Here is a 15,126-nt window from a genome sequence, read left to right as displayed (position 1 = left end):
GAATAGTTAGACTAATGAAAGATCTGATGTTGGCCTTTATTTGTCAACGAAGTATTAATTCATTTCTTATGTAAGAATGTAAATGTTTGCAATAATACTGAATCAGAAACTGCCACTGAATTTCCAGGTCCTAGCAATGAAAACATAGGATATTATTTTAGGGAACAGATTATTTTAAGGAACAGGAAGGAGTGGAGACCCTAAGTTTTATGAGACCCTTGAATGAAGTTCAAAGAAACCATCTTATTTGCAGTAATCATGGAAGTAAGTTTGTTTATGGACAAATAAATCCATCTTTTCTCCAGAATATATAAGCAAGAGGCTATAAGTACACATGCCATATTAAGGGTCTCTCCTCCAACGCCACTTCCAAAATTCAGTATGAAAGGAACTAAAGCTGCCACATCTTATTTTTCTCTTCTTCTCTGAGATATTCAGATTATATCCAAACCTCCTTCAACACTGCCTTGCCATATTTGAAGCTTGAGAGAGTGAGGAGCCACTAATACTGGCTCCTGAACAGCCTTTGGGCACTTCCATAGCAAACTAATGAATGACAGGGCAATCCTAAGCTTCTGTGGTAGCAGTTGAGTGAAGAGGCAAATCATCTGCCACTTCTAAAGTCCCTCAGGTTAAGGATTTCCAGATCAGGTGGCATGCATGTTGAGTGGGCTTACTTTTCCTTATTTGATCTCACTGGCTGAGTTTCTATTTTTCTTTCCCACTGATATCAAAGGAATAGACATTCTTTATGCCAAACTAAGACTGGGGTAAAGAAGAGGACCACCCTTCAGGTTCATAAGGCAATGGAGATATTCTGATTCCTGTCCCTCCGCTTCTGAATATTTGGGGCCCAAGCAGACAACAGGGGACTTTACACTAATAGAACCTTCTGTGTAGCTTTACACTCATAGAATCTTCTGCAGGCAATTATATATGATTCATCCCAGCACCGATCCCATTCCCTAAGTTGCTCTTTCTCCCAATACTTTTGCCACCTAGGCAAACATCTGAAGGATCAGAACTAAGTTCTCACTTACCATTCTGAGTTAACTCACCTTATCATGTTCATCTATTGAGTTCAGAATAACCTGGGCTGCATCTTTAGCAATCTGCAGTTGTGTTTCTGTAACTGAAGTGCCATGATCTATAATAACAGCTACATGCTTAGACTGAGGTCTAACTGTAGAGACGTAGACAGGCCTAAAAATAAAGTTAGAGGATGCTGCACTTTAAATTCATAAGCATTACAGGAGAGTGGACTCAGGAAGTTTCTTGCATTGTCCAAAGACATTCATTGAATTAACTGTGTACGAAACTTATGCTTATGGACTTATTTTGGTTTTAGCAAATTACAGATCAGCCATTGACTTGCTTGCTTTCCAAAGTACCTCATTTCTAAAAACTGCAATAATAGTGACATACCAGGATTTTTGAGAGGACAAAAATGGTAAAGAATTAGAAGGGCAATGTTCTGGCCAGAATTAGGTAACAGCAGTTTGACTGGAATGCCAACAGTGCAACCCTAAAAATCTTTACTCTGAAGTAAAGATATAACATTTCTGAACATTTTAAATAACTAGAAAAATTTTCTTCCTGTTCCCCACCCCCAAAGCTGGAAATGTTGGAGATAAATTATGGCAATAATTTTTTAAAGCATCCTTTACAAATAGTCACTTTGTTACTTCACAGCATGTATTATGTTTGCTAATTAAATCTTTATTAATTTTGCTTTAAAAAGTTTTCAGTTTTTATTCCAAGTAGAGCTATATCCTGCTCAACCTCAAGGAATATAGCATGTCTGTGCTTTTGCATGCTCAAGGGATGCAGGCAAAAAAGTAACCCTGAAAACAGAAGGAACAATTGGCATTGTAGCAATCCCAAAAGATGATTTTCTTCAGATACAGAATGCATTGATAGTCCTTGGGAAAAGCCAAGCATTCAGACAGACTTCTATATCCTTTCATGTTGGTTTATTTTTACAGTTAGTGTATTTCCAAACATAGATCAATCATATGTTGACTATTTTATAATTTAAAAAATAAAATATTAAGAAATTTTTCATAATTTATATTCTACTGTTGGCCTTCATGTTTCTACTCAGAAATCCTATTGTATTCTGTCCTCTTACTTCCATGTAAGTAGATGTCAGATGATGCCTTCTACAATCCATCACCTCCAACTTTAATCCAACTATACTGGGACAAGTTATACTGATTTATCTTAATACAGCCTTTGGTATCCACTTTAGTAATAGTACAGCTAATTATAGTGTTTAGATCATTAGAAACATTTTTTATGAATAGTCACTTTCATAAAATAGAATTATAACATAGCCTGTTGGTATCATCTGATGCACTGATTCTGATTAGGCAGAGAATTAATACAATATAATATAGTTGCTGGCATGTTAAAAGACTGTGCAAGGAATGTAAAATTGTATTACTGCATTAGGCTTAAGGTTTTTTTTCATCATGAATAAAAGTCTGATGTCAAGACCAACTTTTCTATTAGCAGTATGGAATGTAAATCATATAGGACATGCTATGCAACACTTTTATCTGTGTAAACTACTTTTTTAAAGGTTTATTAAATTTTTTAAGAGCATAGAATATTTCCATGTTAAAAATGGCATAAGGGAGGACAGGACAATTGCCATTTATTTTCTCCTGGACTGAGAAATCTAAAAGAAACTACAGGTGGTCCTTGTTTAACAACCACTCATTCAGCAACCATTCAAAACTTGTAATGGCACTGAAGGTAGTTCAGGTGGTAGTTATGACCAGTCTTCAAAGTTCCAGCTGTCGCAGCACCCCACTGTCACAGCAGGAAGTCAGAAGTCATGATAGCATGAGGTCCTCACTTAACAACCTGTGCAGACCTTGCTTAACGACAGTAAACCGGGGGCTGCCAGAACTGCAGTCATTAAGTGGCATGGTCATATGACATTGTACTTTATGACTGCATCACTTAGCAATGGAAATTCCAGTCCCAATTACGGTCGTTAAGCGAGGACTACCTGTAATGTTAATGGAGGAAATTAAAAAGGCAATCTGTATCTTATACACTGGAAGATAGTGGTAGGCTGAACTCTGCATGAGTTCATCATGCTACTCTTCTCATATGACAAGACTAGAAGCTAAATTCTCTACTGGAATGATATTACTAATACAAGCTACTTATATCTGCAAAATGCTTATACCAAAATCATACCTGCTGCGGTGTTCATAATTGCCTTTACATCGGAATTTGTGAGCTGGAAACACAGTAAAAATGCCTTCTTCTGAACTAAAGTACTGCCATTTAATTCCAGGATTTGATTTCAAATTGTCAGCGAGGACTATTAAAAATAGAATAAAATAGAAAAGGAAATTAACAGTATTATAAGGAGAGGGGGGAAAACCAGCTTAAACACTGTGTGATTAAAAGTTTCCTAAGTACAGCATTAGGTTGTCTGAAATGATACATCATCTAGATTACTTTCAGCAGGAACATACTGTATGCGAATGTCCAATTGCCACTAACCATAGGCCTACTTGATTTTTGTGTGTTGCGGGTTAAACCGCTGAGCTGCCGATCGGAAGGTCGGCGGTTCGAAACCGCGCAGCGGGGTGAGCTCCCGTTGTTAATCCCAGCTCCTGCTCACCTAGCAGTTCGAAAACATGCAAATGTGAGTAGATCAATAGGTACCGCTTCGGCGGGCAGGTAACGGCGTTCTGAGTCGTCATGCCGGCCACATGACCACGGAAGTGTCTACGGACAAACGCCGGCTCTTCGGCTTTGAAACGGAGATGAGCACCGCCCCCTAGAGTCGGACACGACCGGACTTTACGTCAAGGGAAACCTTTACCTTTACCTTTAACAACTTATGATGCATGATGTTGCCCTCATTAAAATCAGTAGTAGCATAGCTCCTACTGTTATTCTCTTCAGCAAATATTAAAGTCCAGAGGCTACATCCAAAACTGCAAGACCCAAAGCTGAGATAAACCAACAAATCTGCAGAAACAGTGAGGTTATGCTATGCTAATATGTGAAACAAAGACACTTTACAAACCTTTCTGATAATGGACAAAAAGGAAACCAAATTTTAGGATTTGGGAATAATCTGCTTACATTCCTGCCTCTGGATTAGAATGAAAAAGTTCTATTAGAGGTTACGTCATCTGCTGTCGTTTGGCGCTGCTATTGCGGAGTTCAATTTGCTAGAATACTAACAAGCAGACAGTGGTAAGGGAAATAGATTTGGTTGATTTAAAAATGAACAAGGCAGCTCTCCAGTCAAGAATATTTTAGAAATGGCTGAGGAACAATATAATGTTGGTGATCCATGCAGCTCACAAAGCCCTTGATCCGTCATGGTGACAGTTATACGTTTGCCTCCCTGTGGCTATGTAGATACTGATCATTTCATAGACAGTCAGCCTTTCTACTAGACAACTTGGTGTCTTGCTACTGAAAAATGCAGAGGCAAAGAAAGATATCTAATAAGCAACTGATTATCAGCATGCTTAAGTAAAATTCTTCATGGGTAGCAGAAATGCAGGCCTTAAAATCCCAGCATTCCACTGTAAAGTATACAACCTCTTCCCCAATAGCCCCAAATGAATGTTCAAGAGTTGATGTTGGCTGGAAAATAAGTTGTCAGAGGAGGAATGAAGGAATCAATCTTGCCTGAGACCCTAACGATTCATACAGTATATAAGGAAGGTGACCTGACTTCTGCAGAAACTTTGAACAGGAACACTTCAGTTGAGATGGTGGGGATACGTTCTCACAGTTCCTAATCGTTCCAATTCATACATCTCATGGATCATACAAACTTCAGTTTACCCAATGATAAAATGGGACACCTTTGTAAACAACATTAAATTTACATTAAAGAGTAGGTAATAATTCAAATCCATGTTCAAACGATAGCTATGTATTTACATTATATTAAGTTTCTTCTTCATTTCTCACTTTTGTCACATTCCCATTTTAAATGGTTATGTTTCTTCTTTCCCCCAAGTATAACTCTTTCTCCAGGTGTCAAAAATCCATTAGAAACAGACGACTTCCTTCTATTTTCCACTAGAGTAATTCCCACAAGGAAAAGATTCAGGTTTCCTTCACAGAAATGAAGGGGGAATGTGGTTCTAAAAGTCGGCCTTCTGGCATGACTGTGGCATGTTTTAAGATTTGCATTCTAGTTTCAAATTAACTGCACCTATTAAACATCTTTCCTAAACAGAATGATAAAGGTAATGTTAGACATGATGAAGCTTTCTTCCCCTTTCATGTAAATGCATGTTCATGTACACATATTGCACACATGGGACAGCATTATTCTCATCTTACAAATACAGAAAAAATGTAGATTAATTTTTCAAAAGCTCAGAGTGAGCAAAGCAGCCGAGCAAGTAATAGGAGCTTTGGGAATTTCCCCCTAACTCCAAGTTCAAGTTACTAGCTCATTCTCACTCATTTTCATAGACTGAGCTTTCTTAATTATTCAAATAGAACCTTTTCAAGTATTGGTTTTCAATTTATGGAGTGAGACATGATTTTAGTTGGTATTTGAGCCTGGAGAAGAAACAGCTGTTAGATACATTTTGCCACTTAAACACAAACTATATCAGTGTTTATTTATTTAGTCTTTCTTAGACTAAATGGTAATAAAAGAAAAATAAATTAGGTTAAGAAACAGAACTCCTGTATGCCCAATAAGGCCAGAGTTAAAACTACAGTAGTTATTGATCCCAATATTAGTATTATTTAATAGATGTTAATTTTAAAAAATCAAGTGTGCCAAATGACCTTTAACCACAAATTCACTTCTAAAAAAAACCCTAGTTATTTAAAATACAGCCATTAAAAAAGAAAACCACAAAGGCCTTGATCCAGATACACACGTATGTGGATTCACCAGACTCTGGCAGGTCTAAAAGCAGTAATACACCAAGGATTCTCAAACTGTTCAGTATCATGCCCCTTTTGGATTTCTTTTAGAAACCTCCCACCACAGTGTCCATTAAATCCATCCACCATTTTGCATTAAAGTATTCATGGGGTCTTTACTTCCCATCTTCCTAGCGATCTGCCACCAATCCACAACCATGGATCTTCACCAATCTTCTCAGCGCCTTCCCATCAGCCAGTGATCTTCCTGCACACCTACCAATCCTCACAGCACCTTCCCTGCCTCCCTGTCATCAGCCTGCCCAACCCTGGTAATCTTTCAAGTCCATTAGATTGTCATTCTAAAATCACCAGTTCTTTTATGATAACAATTTTTCTGCAAGTTTCATAGCTTCACACTCCCCTTTGGAATTACCCAGAAGCAAGGCATTCTCTCAGAGATGACGATATGATCTGATAATGAATGCAAGGAGACTGCAGTTGCCCAAGAAGAAGAATAGAAGGCCACTTCTTCATTATATCACTACAGCAGAAAGCATTACCCACACAGCTGAACTTACTTTGTAGTTAAACTTAAATGATTGTTTCATTAGAGTGTGTACTATCTGTTTATATCTTCTGCACATTGCCTACTGCCAAACATACTAATGAATGGAACAGAGTTTATGTTTCTACAGCAGGTTACTACGATGGCTGTAACAGTACTGCTGCGGCGGCTACTACTAAGCCACAGCCAGCTCAACCTCAAGTATCTGGCAACAGTGCTTAGCTACCTTGCTCTTTATGCCACCAGAGAACACACAGGATGAGGAAATTAATGACTTGCTCCTTACTGCTTTGCAGTATCACTTGTATAATCGCTGGAAAGCATACAGCAATTCCACAGCCCAGCTGGATAAGATGGGAAGCAACTTGGGGCCTTCCTGACCTTACAGAATGACTGGCTCAGGCTAGACTCTGCTCTCCAAGAAACATGCCTGCTAGAGTAATTGCTTTGCTGAACCCTGACTAAAGCTTTATCTTGCTGACAGTGCTGCCTGAACTGTTTCATTGCTAAGCTCAACAGCCTCCTGGCTAAAAATCATCAACACAAACTTTACAGTATAGCAGTTACTTTTAAGAATAAGCCAGAGAAAGGGAGGGGCTTTTGAAAAACACATATACACCCAAAATTTCTTCCTTTCAGTGACTTCTGAGAGATGAAAGAGTTTCCCATTCATAACAAAGGCAGGAAGTATTATCCTCAGTCTGAACTGAATTTGTCCCAGTATTGTGCAACCAAATATAAATGCCTACGTGACCAGCTACGAAGTTACCAAAGTATTACAAGAACTGACTCTTGGTAACCTACTATCTCAGCATGAAGGAAGCTACGTAAAATATTATACCAGAATACCAGATGCTTGCTCTAAGGTAAATACAACAAAGTTAAACAAGAGAGTTTCTCATAATAATTTAACTGGTTTTGGTTTTGCAAGACCAGAGATTCTACTTGGCATAAGTAAAAATACTCAGGGTATTAAACATGTAACCTTAAATATGCCTGTAATTAAAACCTAAATTATGACAACCCTATAAATCAAGTAGCCACTCACAGCAAGAATTTACACTTTTTTTTTTTGGCTTGTCCCTACTATAAGATTAAAGCTCCAGGAATGGAAGATCAGATATGAAAACTCAGGCCCAATCTTGTAACACAAGGCACAGTTGAGGCGTCTTAATTAAAACCTGGAAAGAGCCTATGCCAGTGTTAGATATAAAAGCTACAGATCCAATGGTATAGAAGATTTCCATTTCTACAATAGATTTGGCAGAGAACATTAGGCAAAAGATTATCCAAGGAACAAATATTTTTATATCTTTGCTAGATATTTGTTAGAATACGAAATCCATTTGTACCACAAAGCTTGCTAATTTCAAGATAACAACATTATGCCAAAGCTGTTTATGTGGTCTTTGGCAGCAGATTCAAATTTAAATCTGGTTGCTAAAGCACTATTTGACCATATCTGCAGACTATTTCATTTCAGACAAAAATACATATGTAAATACATATGTAAAAACTATTTGATTTTGAATTAAGGTTTTTATGTTTCTGCTACCAGTACAGAATCTTTCTCCTAAAAGAATTATCTCCTTTTGATTGTTTCTACAGAGCATTGATAACATGTATATATGTACAGTATGTATAATCATATGGAACAGGTACTGCTCTCTTTCCAGCTTCTGGCACCCAACATTGATACTCAAGAGTAACTTATTAAAGTAACTGTTGGGTAATAAGTAATTATGCCCTGTTTTTAGTACATGTTGGCACTGAAGATGAATTCATTAATTGTTTCAATATATTCTGTGTCTTGGAAGTGTTATCCTTATGTACTGAATGGTATTATTTTCATAAAACTGTCTTTATACAAGGTTCACCTTTGGTTCTGTCTTCCACAACTTGAATGAAATTTATAGCAAGCAAGAACTAATATCATTTTGTGCAAGATTTTGTAAACCTTTATTATGAATCCAGAGGGACTCCAGGTTATAGACTTGCTCCTTCAGGGGAAGTGCCATCAAAACATACTGGACAAACAGCATCCATCTTGCTTGGTTTCAACTTCAGCCTGTTTTGTCCCATCCAAATCCCAATGGCCTCCAAGCTCATGGTCAAAGCTTCCACAGTATTTCCAGTCTGGGCAGGGGTGGCAATGTATAGCTAGTATCATTACATTTTGGAATGCTAAGAGTCAGACTCAAATTAATCATGCTACTGGACAAGAGTCAAATGTCTTACTACTAAAAAAAGAGTGAAGAGTTGCGTGGTCTAACACAGATGGTTTTGAACCTAAAGACTCTGGATGATACTGGACTCTGTCCCTGGACAGTATGTCTAATTATTATAGATGATAGTGGATACAGATAATCTAGAGACCCAAATTGGTAAGCACTGTTTTTCACTAGAGCATCAATTAAATATATAATACAGTAGATATATACATGCACAAGACAGCAGATATTTACACATACTAAAGTAAGGAGAAACAAAATAAACAAAGGAGCAAAAACAATTATGAAGAACTAATATTAGACATGAAACACTGTACACATATTTTATCAGAAATCATTTCCACAGGATTTTTGTAAACTCTTTTAACTAGTCATTGCAATTCTACAGCATAGATACATTCAGTTCCAACATGGTATCATATTTTGGCTTCTAACAATATGAGTTTTTTTCCCTGAAATAATCTTACCACAAGACATTCATTAGATATTATTGGATAGATTTACATGCAAGAACTATATTGCTATACTATATTGTATCATGCTCCCCAATCAAATGTTCCCAGAACATCTGATCAAACTTGCACACAGGAATGAAGTCAACACGTGTTGAACCTTGCAAGTCACTAGAAGTGGGAGGGAGACAAGCCAAGAGTGTGAAACCATCTTGTTTAGACTATCTCTGGCATCCAAGGTCAGGCTGCAGAGAGCTGTTGAAGACATCTGCGCAGAGCTGAACGAACTGGCACGAGAAAGGGGGGCTGCATACCGAAGTGGGGGAGGGGGTTGAGTTCATAGGACTGTTTAACCCGGGGGAAGCATGGGAACTTCTATTCGCAACTTTTTCACTGTACTGCATACTACACTCCATTAAAGAGATTTCTACTTTAACCACTTACGAATCCAATTTAATGGGAAGCTGAGTAGGGCATTCATCACATATTGCTAGACAATGTCCAACACTAGAAAGAGAAAATAAATCTGCTTTGCTTAACCTCTAGCTTATTAATGATTACCAGGTTCGTGCAGCATCTGGCATAAAATTACAACTGGAAATCACAGCAGAGTTTTATACAGACATCAGTTAGCTAGTGATTCTTGAAGTAAAATGCAGCTTGACAAACACAGTTATAACTTGAAAACACAGTTAGCTTGCAACACCTTTGTCTGTCTCTTGAGTATGGAACTTCTCCCCAAACTGGTTTTGTATAGATACTGGAATATATTAAAGTGCAGAGATGCATTTTAGAGATTAAAGGGGGTGGAATGAGAAAAAATAGAGCCCTAAATCACATCTCTTAGAGTTTGCAGCAAAGAAGAAAGTGAGGCATCTCTGTGGGGAATTCTTGCAGTTGAGGAGATGGAAAATAAAAGTGCACCTGAAGGGAGGAAGAAAGCATATTTTTTTCAGCTGAAATAGTCCCTGCTTATCTCACAAAAGACTATACACTGTGGTCATAGAAAAATAAGCACAGGTTTATGGCAAAATTGGTAGTTTTCCCAAGGGAAGGCAAAATGAACTCAACTAACTGAAGAGAAGGGGGAAAAGCTCAGAATTTTCCAAAGATAAGGAAGAAAGCAATTAACCGTGTAAGCCTGTTTAACTTGCAGGGACAATCTATCTGTTTGAAAAGTGACCACATTATTCAAGAAGTAGACAATGGTTTCCATATAGATTTGATGTTATAATGTTTTATCTTAATTGGGGAGGGGGGAATTACTCTCTTTCTTCCTCAGAGACAAAGCATATAGAAAAGAATAAATTGCAAACACAAATAACAAAAAGCTGAGTTCTTACATCTTTTCTTCCTGATCTCTAAAAAAAGGTTCATAGGAGAATAATGCTTCCTTTGAAGCTCCACTGAAACAAGCTAAGGTACAATTCCCTAAACCAGGAGTGCAAAAAGGTGAAGCTCAGGTAAACTTTTTACATCATGGAAACCCCTCCTAGAATGAGATATGACAGCCTTTGGGAGGGAGGCATTTGAGCAAAATGGATATACTTAACCCTGGCTCATTTGGAACTTAACATGCGTACAGTTGTACTAGCAAAGGCTTTTCTTATGCAGGTAGGTGGGTAGGGCCAACCAGTGGTTGAGCACATCTATTTTAGGAATGCCTCAACCAGGCTCATATTAACTCAGTAAGAGAAGAATAGGAAAATGGAAGCAAGAGAAACCCTATCTCTCCATTACAAGCATGTATTCACCAGCAGTTGGTCAGAGCTGACTTGTAAAGTTTGGTGGCACTAGACCCGTGTCTCTCAACCTCAGCAACTTTAAGATGTGTGGACTTCAACTCCCAGAATTCCCCTTAGCCACCAAGCTGCTAAGGATGAAAGCTGGTATGAAAATATGAATCATGAATCATGAAAGGCAATCAAACTGACAGACAGATATAGCAGCAAACCGTTTCCAATAATCACCTCTGCCCCTTCTCATGTTCCATCACTAATGTTGGTGTTACCACTTCTGAAGCTGGAAAAAGGTAACAAAGCACTTTAAAGCCAGGACATGACTTTCCTGCAGTTTGATGTTTCCATATCAAAGACTCTGCTGCAGGGTACCTTAATTTCCCTTCATTGGAGAAAGAAGTGATGATAGTCCAGGAAGGAGGAAGCAGAAAAAGAAAGAGAGCAAGATTGACGTATTGAAACCCCATTTGATTTGCTAATAGGCCCATCTTCACAAGAATGTATGTTTTTATCCTAAATAAGGGATAAGTATCCCTATCAGTATCCGGTAAAAGGAGGAATGTAAAAAATTGGATTCCTCCAAACCTAACACATCTCAGCCTCAGCTTTGATCTGCACAGCTCTTATCCTGTCTTCTGCTTCATTTTCATTTATGGAAAAAGAGCAAAAGAACATTTTAAAGTAAAAAAAAAAAAGTTATAACATGGTACAGCTGTCATCTATAGTATTAGATGAAAAAGAGTGCCCCCCTCTTCACAATACATTAAAACCATTCATTATTTACATTTGAAAGCAATGCCAAAAAGTAAAGACTACATTAACCAAAGGTTGAATCTCTTGTGAAAATCTTACAGCCTTAGACAGGGAGACCACCCTTCCTCTTTTCAAAAGTAGCAAACGAATGGGTCTGTTCTCATGACAGAAACCCCATGGTGCATCAAAGAAGTGAAAAATTCAAGGCATCTTCAAGCATTAGAATTAAAGGTGATGACTGCAGAAGAACTGCACATTAGATAGAAATCTCTGAGATCATAAGCATTGGACTCTTGCTACTGGGAATTGATATAACCGATGGCAGAGCAGTCAGAGAAGATGGAACAGGGGAAAAAAAAGAATTTACTATAATCAACAGCAGATCTTACATAGAATGTTGAAATAAATCTTTAACTAAAACCATTACTGTAGGAAATCATCTTTCTATCATTATATCTTAAGTGAAAAATAATGCAGCAGGTTCAGAGGGGGGTAAAACTAGGTTGCTATGGCACTTGATTCTAATGTTTGGCAGTAAAATACAGCAACTTCTGCAAAACAGATACTTTACATACCAGAGTTTAAATCACGCCCAGGATTGAATGCTCTGCTATTCACGGTGGTAGACAATCTATCACAGCTAATGGTTCTAGACACATTAGTGTTAAAATTTCCATCAAACCTAAAAGGAACCCAAGAGAAAAATAAATTAGGCAAGTAAGCATATACACTTGTTTCAATTTTTTATAGGGAAAGACAGTTTTTCCTCCATTGCTGCCAATAGCCTTAAATACAGAGAAGACTGGTCAACTTGATTTACAAATACATAGGCATCTTGGAAACAGACATCACATAAGTGGAAGACAACACCAAATCTATCTAAAAGATCTGTTTAATGGTGGGATATATCAGCCACATTTGAAAGAAGAAAAGCATTGATTTGTAGCAAATTCTACAACACATCATTTTCATTTAAATGGAATAAATGTTCTGCAGGAAAGAATTCCAACTGCAGGGAATTTTCATCTGGTCTGAGGAGGGCCTCTTCTTTCTGACCCAAACTTCCTTCTTCAGAGGAAGGGGTTTCTTTTTTGTTAGCAGAGAAGTATAGCAAGTTACAAATAAAGCACCAAATCCAGATTTGGGTCATGGTACAAGAGGTACAAGGACTTTAACCCTTTGATACCTACAAAGATCCCTAGACTCCTGTCTACGCTGGTGGGGGAAGTCGCTGTTGGGAAGTGTCTTTCAGTTGCAAGTTGCAGGTATAGGAGAACAAAGCAAGTTAGACAAAATGAGGGTAGCTTTATTATTTTATCCCTAATCCAAGAAGAGCCAGCATCCACATTTTGTCCCTGATCCAAATCAAGCCTAAAATCTTCATTGGAGTGAACAGATTTTCTTCTTTCAATATAAGTATCAGTTGACATCTTATGTGTGTATGAGGCTGGATGGGAAAGCATGGGGTGGCTTTTATGTATGTATGACAACAACCTATACAGAGATGGATGTGCAGAGATGGCATGCATGAATGTTTGGGATGCCAAGGAGACATATGGGAAATGGAGAAAGAATGTGCGGTCAATAGAATAAAACATAAAACATAAAAGTTCAATAGATTAATTGGGCTTTAGGGCACAAAATTAGGGCTTGAAATTGCCTATGTTCTCTGCTAACAGCCAGAAAATATGGACTATCCCACTGCATAATTTCTTCCCAAATCAACATTAGTAGCAGGATGGTATGATGGTGGAACAAGACTGCAGTTTTGGACATTCCACACAATCCAATCTTCAATAATTTGCCAATGAAATTTTGTTCTGCACTATGAAAGATTAGTTTTCCATTATTTATCTCTGGTAATATATGATCAGAATCAAAGAAGAATGAAATTATGGGAGGATAAGTTAGATTGGCTTTTACTGAATTTTCAAAACAAAAAATGTTGAAAACAAATTCAGAACTTCTCGGATCTGAGCTATAATGATAGGCAAGTTCACTTTAAAAAATCAAAAACATTCCCAACCTTTTATACATTCACTCATCTTCCAATTGATATTGCAAAGAAGGAAGGAGAAGCCTAAGTCTGTTTTGCAATATCCCTTAACAGGTAATGAAGACCATTAATTATCTATCTGCACATTCCAATGTATATTATGGTTGCATTCTTGCACACAATTATATTTTTGTAAGAATTGATTTAATAGCATTCCTCAGCCCACTCAAGTTTACTTAGAATTAAGTCAAATTTATCTTGCCTGGATATGCATTTCCCCTTTGCAGTTAGGGTGAAGCGCTACGGATTTGTATAGGGATGTTCTGTGCATCCCGAAAACCTGTCCTCTATAAAAGCTACCAAACCTGCTATCATAGTTAATACCTCTGACTAAATCCTGAATGAATAATTAATTATATCCTTTGTCCTAAAAAGTGTATTCAATTGCATTACCATACAAGACTTGTAAAAACTAAGTATCTATCACATACAAAACATAGAATTCTCAATTTACAGCATTTAAAAATAGTATTTAGACTATAGAGGAGTCTTAGACTATAGAGGAGACAGAGGAGTTATTCTCTGCTAATTAATAAAATGTAGATTTATCACACAAAGTTGTTAACAACAATACAAAAGGTACCTTTTTACAACAATGGGGGAAAAGGTTCTGGTGGTAAATAGTTTCTGCAATCTGAAATGATGCTTAATATTGGCTTCAAGAGAAAATAACATCCATCCCCACCCCAAATTGTCTTTTCTCCTCCTTTTCTTTTTCTGTAGTACAGTATGTGAAAACTCTTCCTTCTGGATTCACTTTAATGAACTGGTCGAAACTGCATCCCGAGGGGGAAAACAGAACTGTGACTCCCACTTTGATCTCTTCCCCATGGAGAAATTCGCTCCCTGCCTAGCTTGCAAGATGTTCATTTGATTGACGTTTGCTCTGATGTGCAAAGCGCTTTGAACTTCAGACATTTAATTCCCATCAGGCAGCAGTCATTTTTATTCTCCTTCAACAAGATTTACAAGCAGAAGATCAGCAAATGGAGAAGATAAAATAAATTTGCAGAAGCTTTGAATCTTACATCAAAATAGTGTTCGTGTAAGCTCCAACTAGATTTTATTCAGCCACTATTCACAAGTAAATCAACTTGTATGCAGTTTCAGTTTTATAAAATGAAGGAAGAGAAATGGGCAGATAAAAATGCTACTATCAGCTGAATGTGATTACTATATTAAGATCCCCTGTTATTTTGCCATACTTTCTTTAAATTTCTATGAAGATGTTTCATTCTCCTCTTCCCCAAGACCAGCTGTAGAACAAAATCATTCAAAAACCACAGCTTTCTTTAGAATGCTGAAACTAATGTTTTATTAATGGCCAGCCATGTTCTTGTAATCAATATTTTATTTGCATACTGCAGAACTAAAATATATAAAGCAAACAGCATTTTTGAAAAGTTCCAACTGATTCTTAATCTAAGTGAATAATGGAGGCCTGCTT

General features: G+C 37.4%; 1 protein-coding gene across 3 annotated transcripts in view; it reads right to left on the bottom strand.

The window, feature by feature from the left end:
- The window catches only part of CACHD1 (cache domain containing 1), a 136,518-nt gene that overhangs the window by 51,202 nt on the left and 70,190 nt on the right, over positions 1 to 15,126 (bottom strand). For all 3 annotated transcript variants that reach the window (XM_063298070.1, XM_063298072.1, XM_063298073.1), the window contains exons 4-6: positions 12,199 to 12,305; positions 3,214 to 3,340; positions 1,059 to 1,203 (exon numbers count right to left, since the gene is read on the bottom strand). In XM_063298070.1, coding sequence (XP_063154140.1) covers positions 1,059 to 1,203; positions 3,214 to 3,340; positions 12,199 to 12,305 — 379 coding nt within the window. The remainder of the gene's footprint in view (positions 1 to 1,058; positions 1,204 to 3,213; positions 3,341 to 12,198; positions 12,306 to 15,126) is intronic.

This window comes from Candoia aspera, chromosome 3 (assembly GCF_035149785.1).
Source record: "Candoia aspera isolate rCanAsp1 chromosome 3, rCanAsp1.hap2, whole genome shotgun sequence".
Lineage (NCBI taxonomy): Eukaryota > Metazoa > Chordata > Lepidosauria > Squamata > Boidae > Candoia > Candoia aspera.
This window is presented reverse-complemented; position numbering and strand designations above follow the sequence as displayed.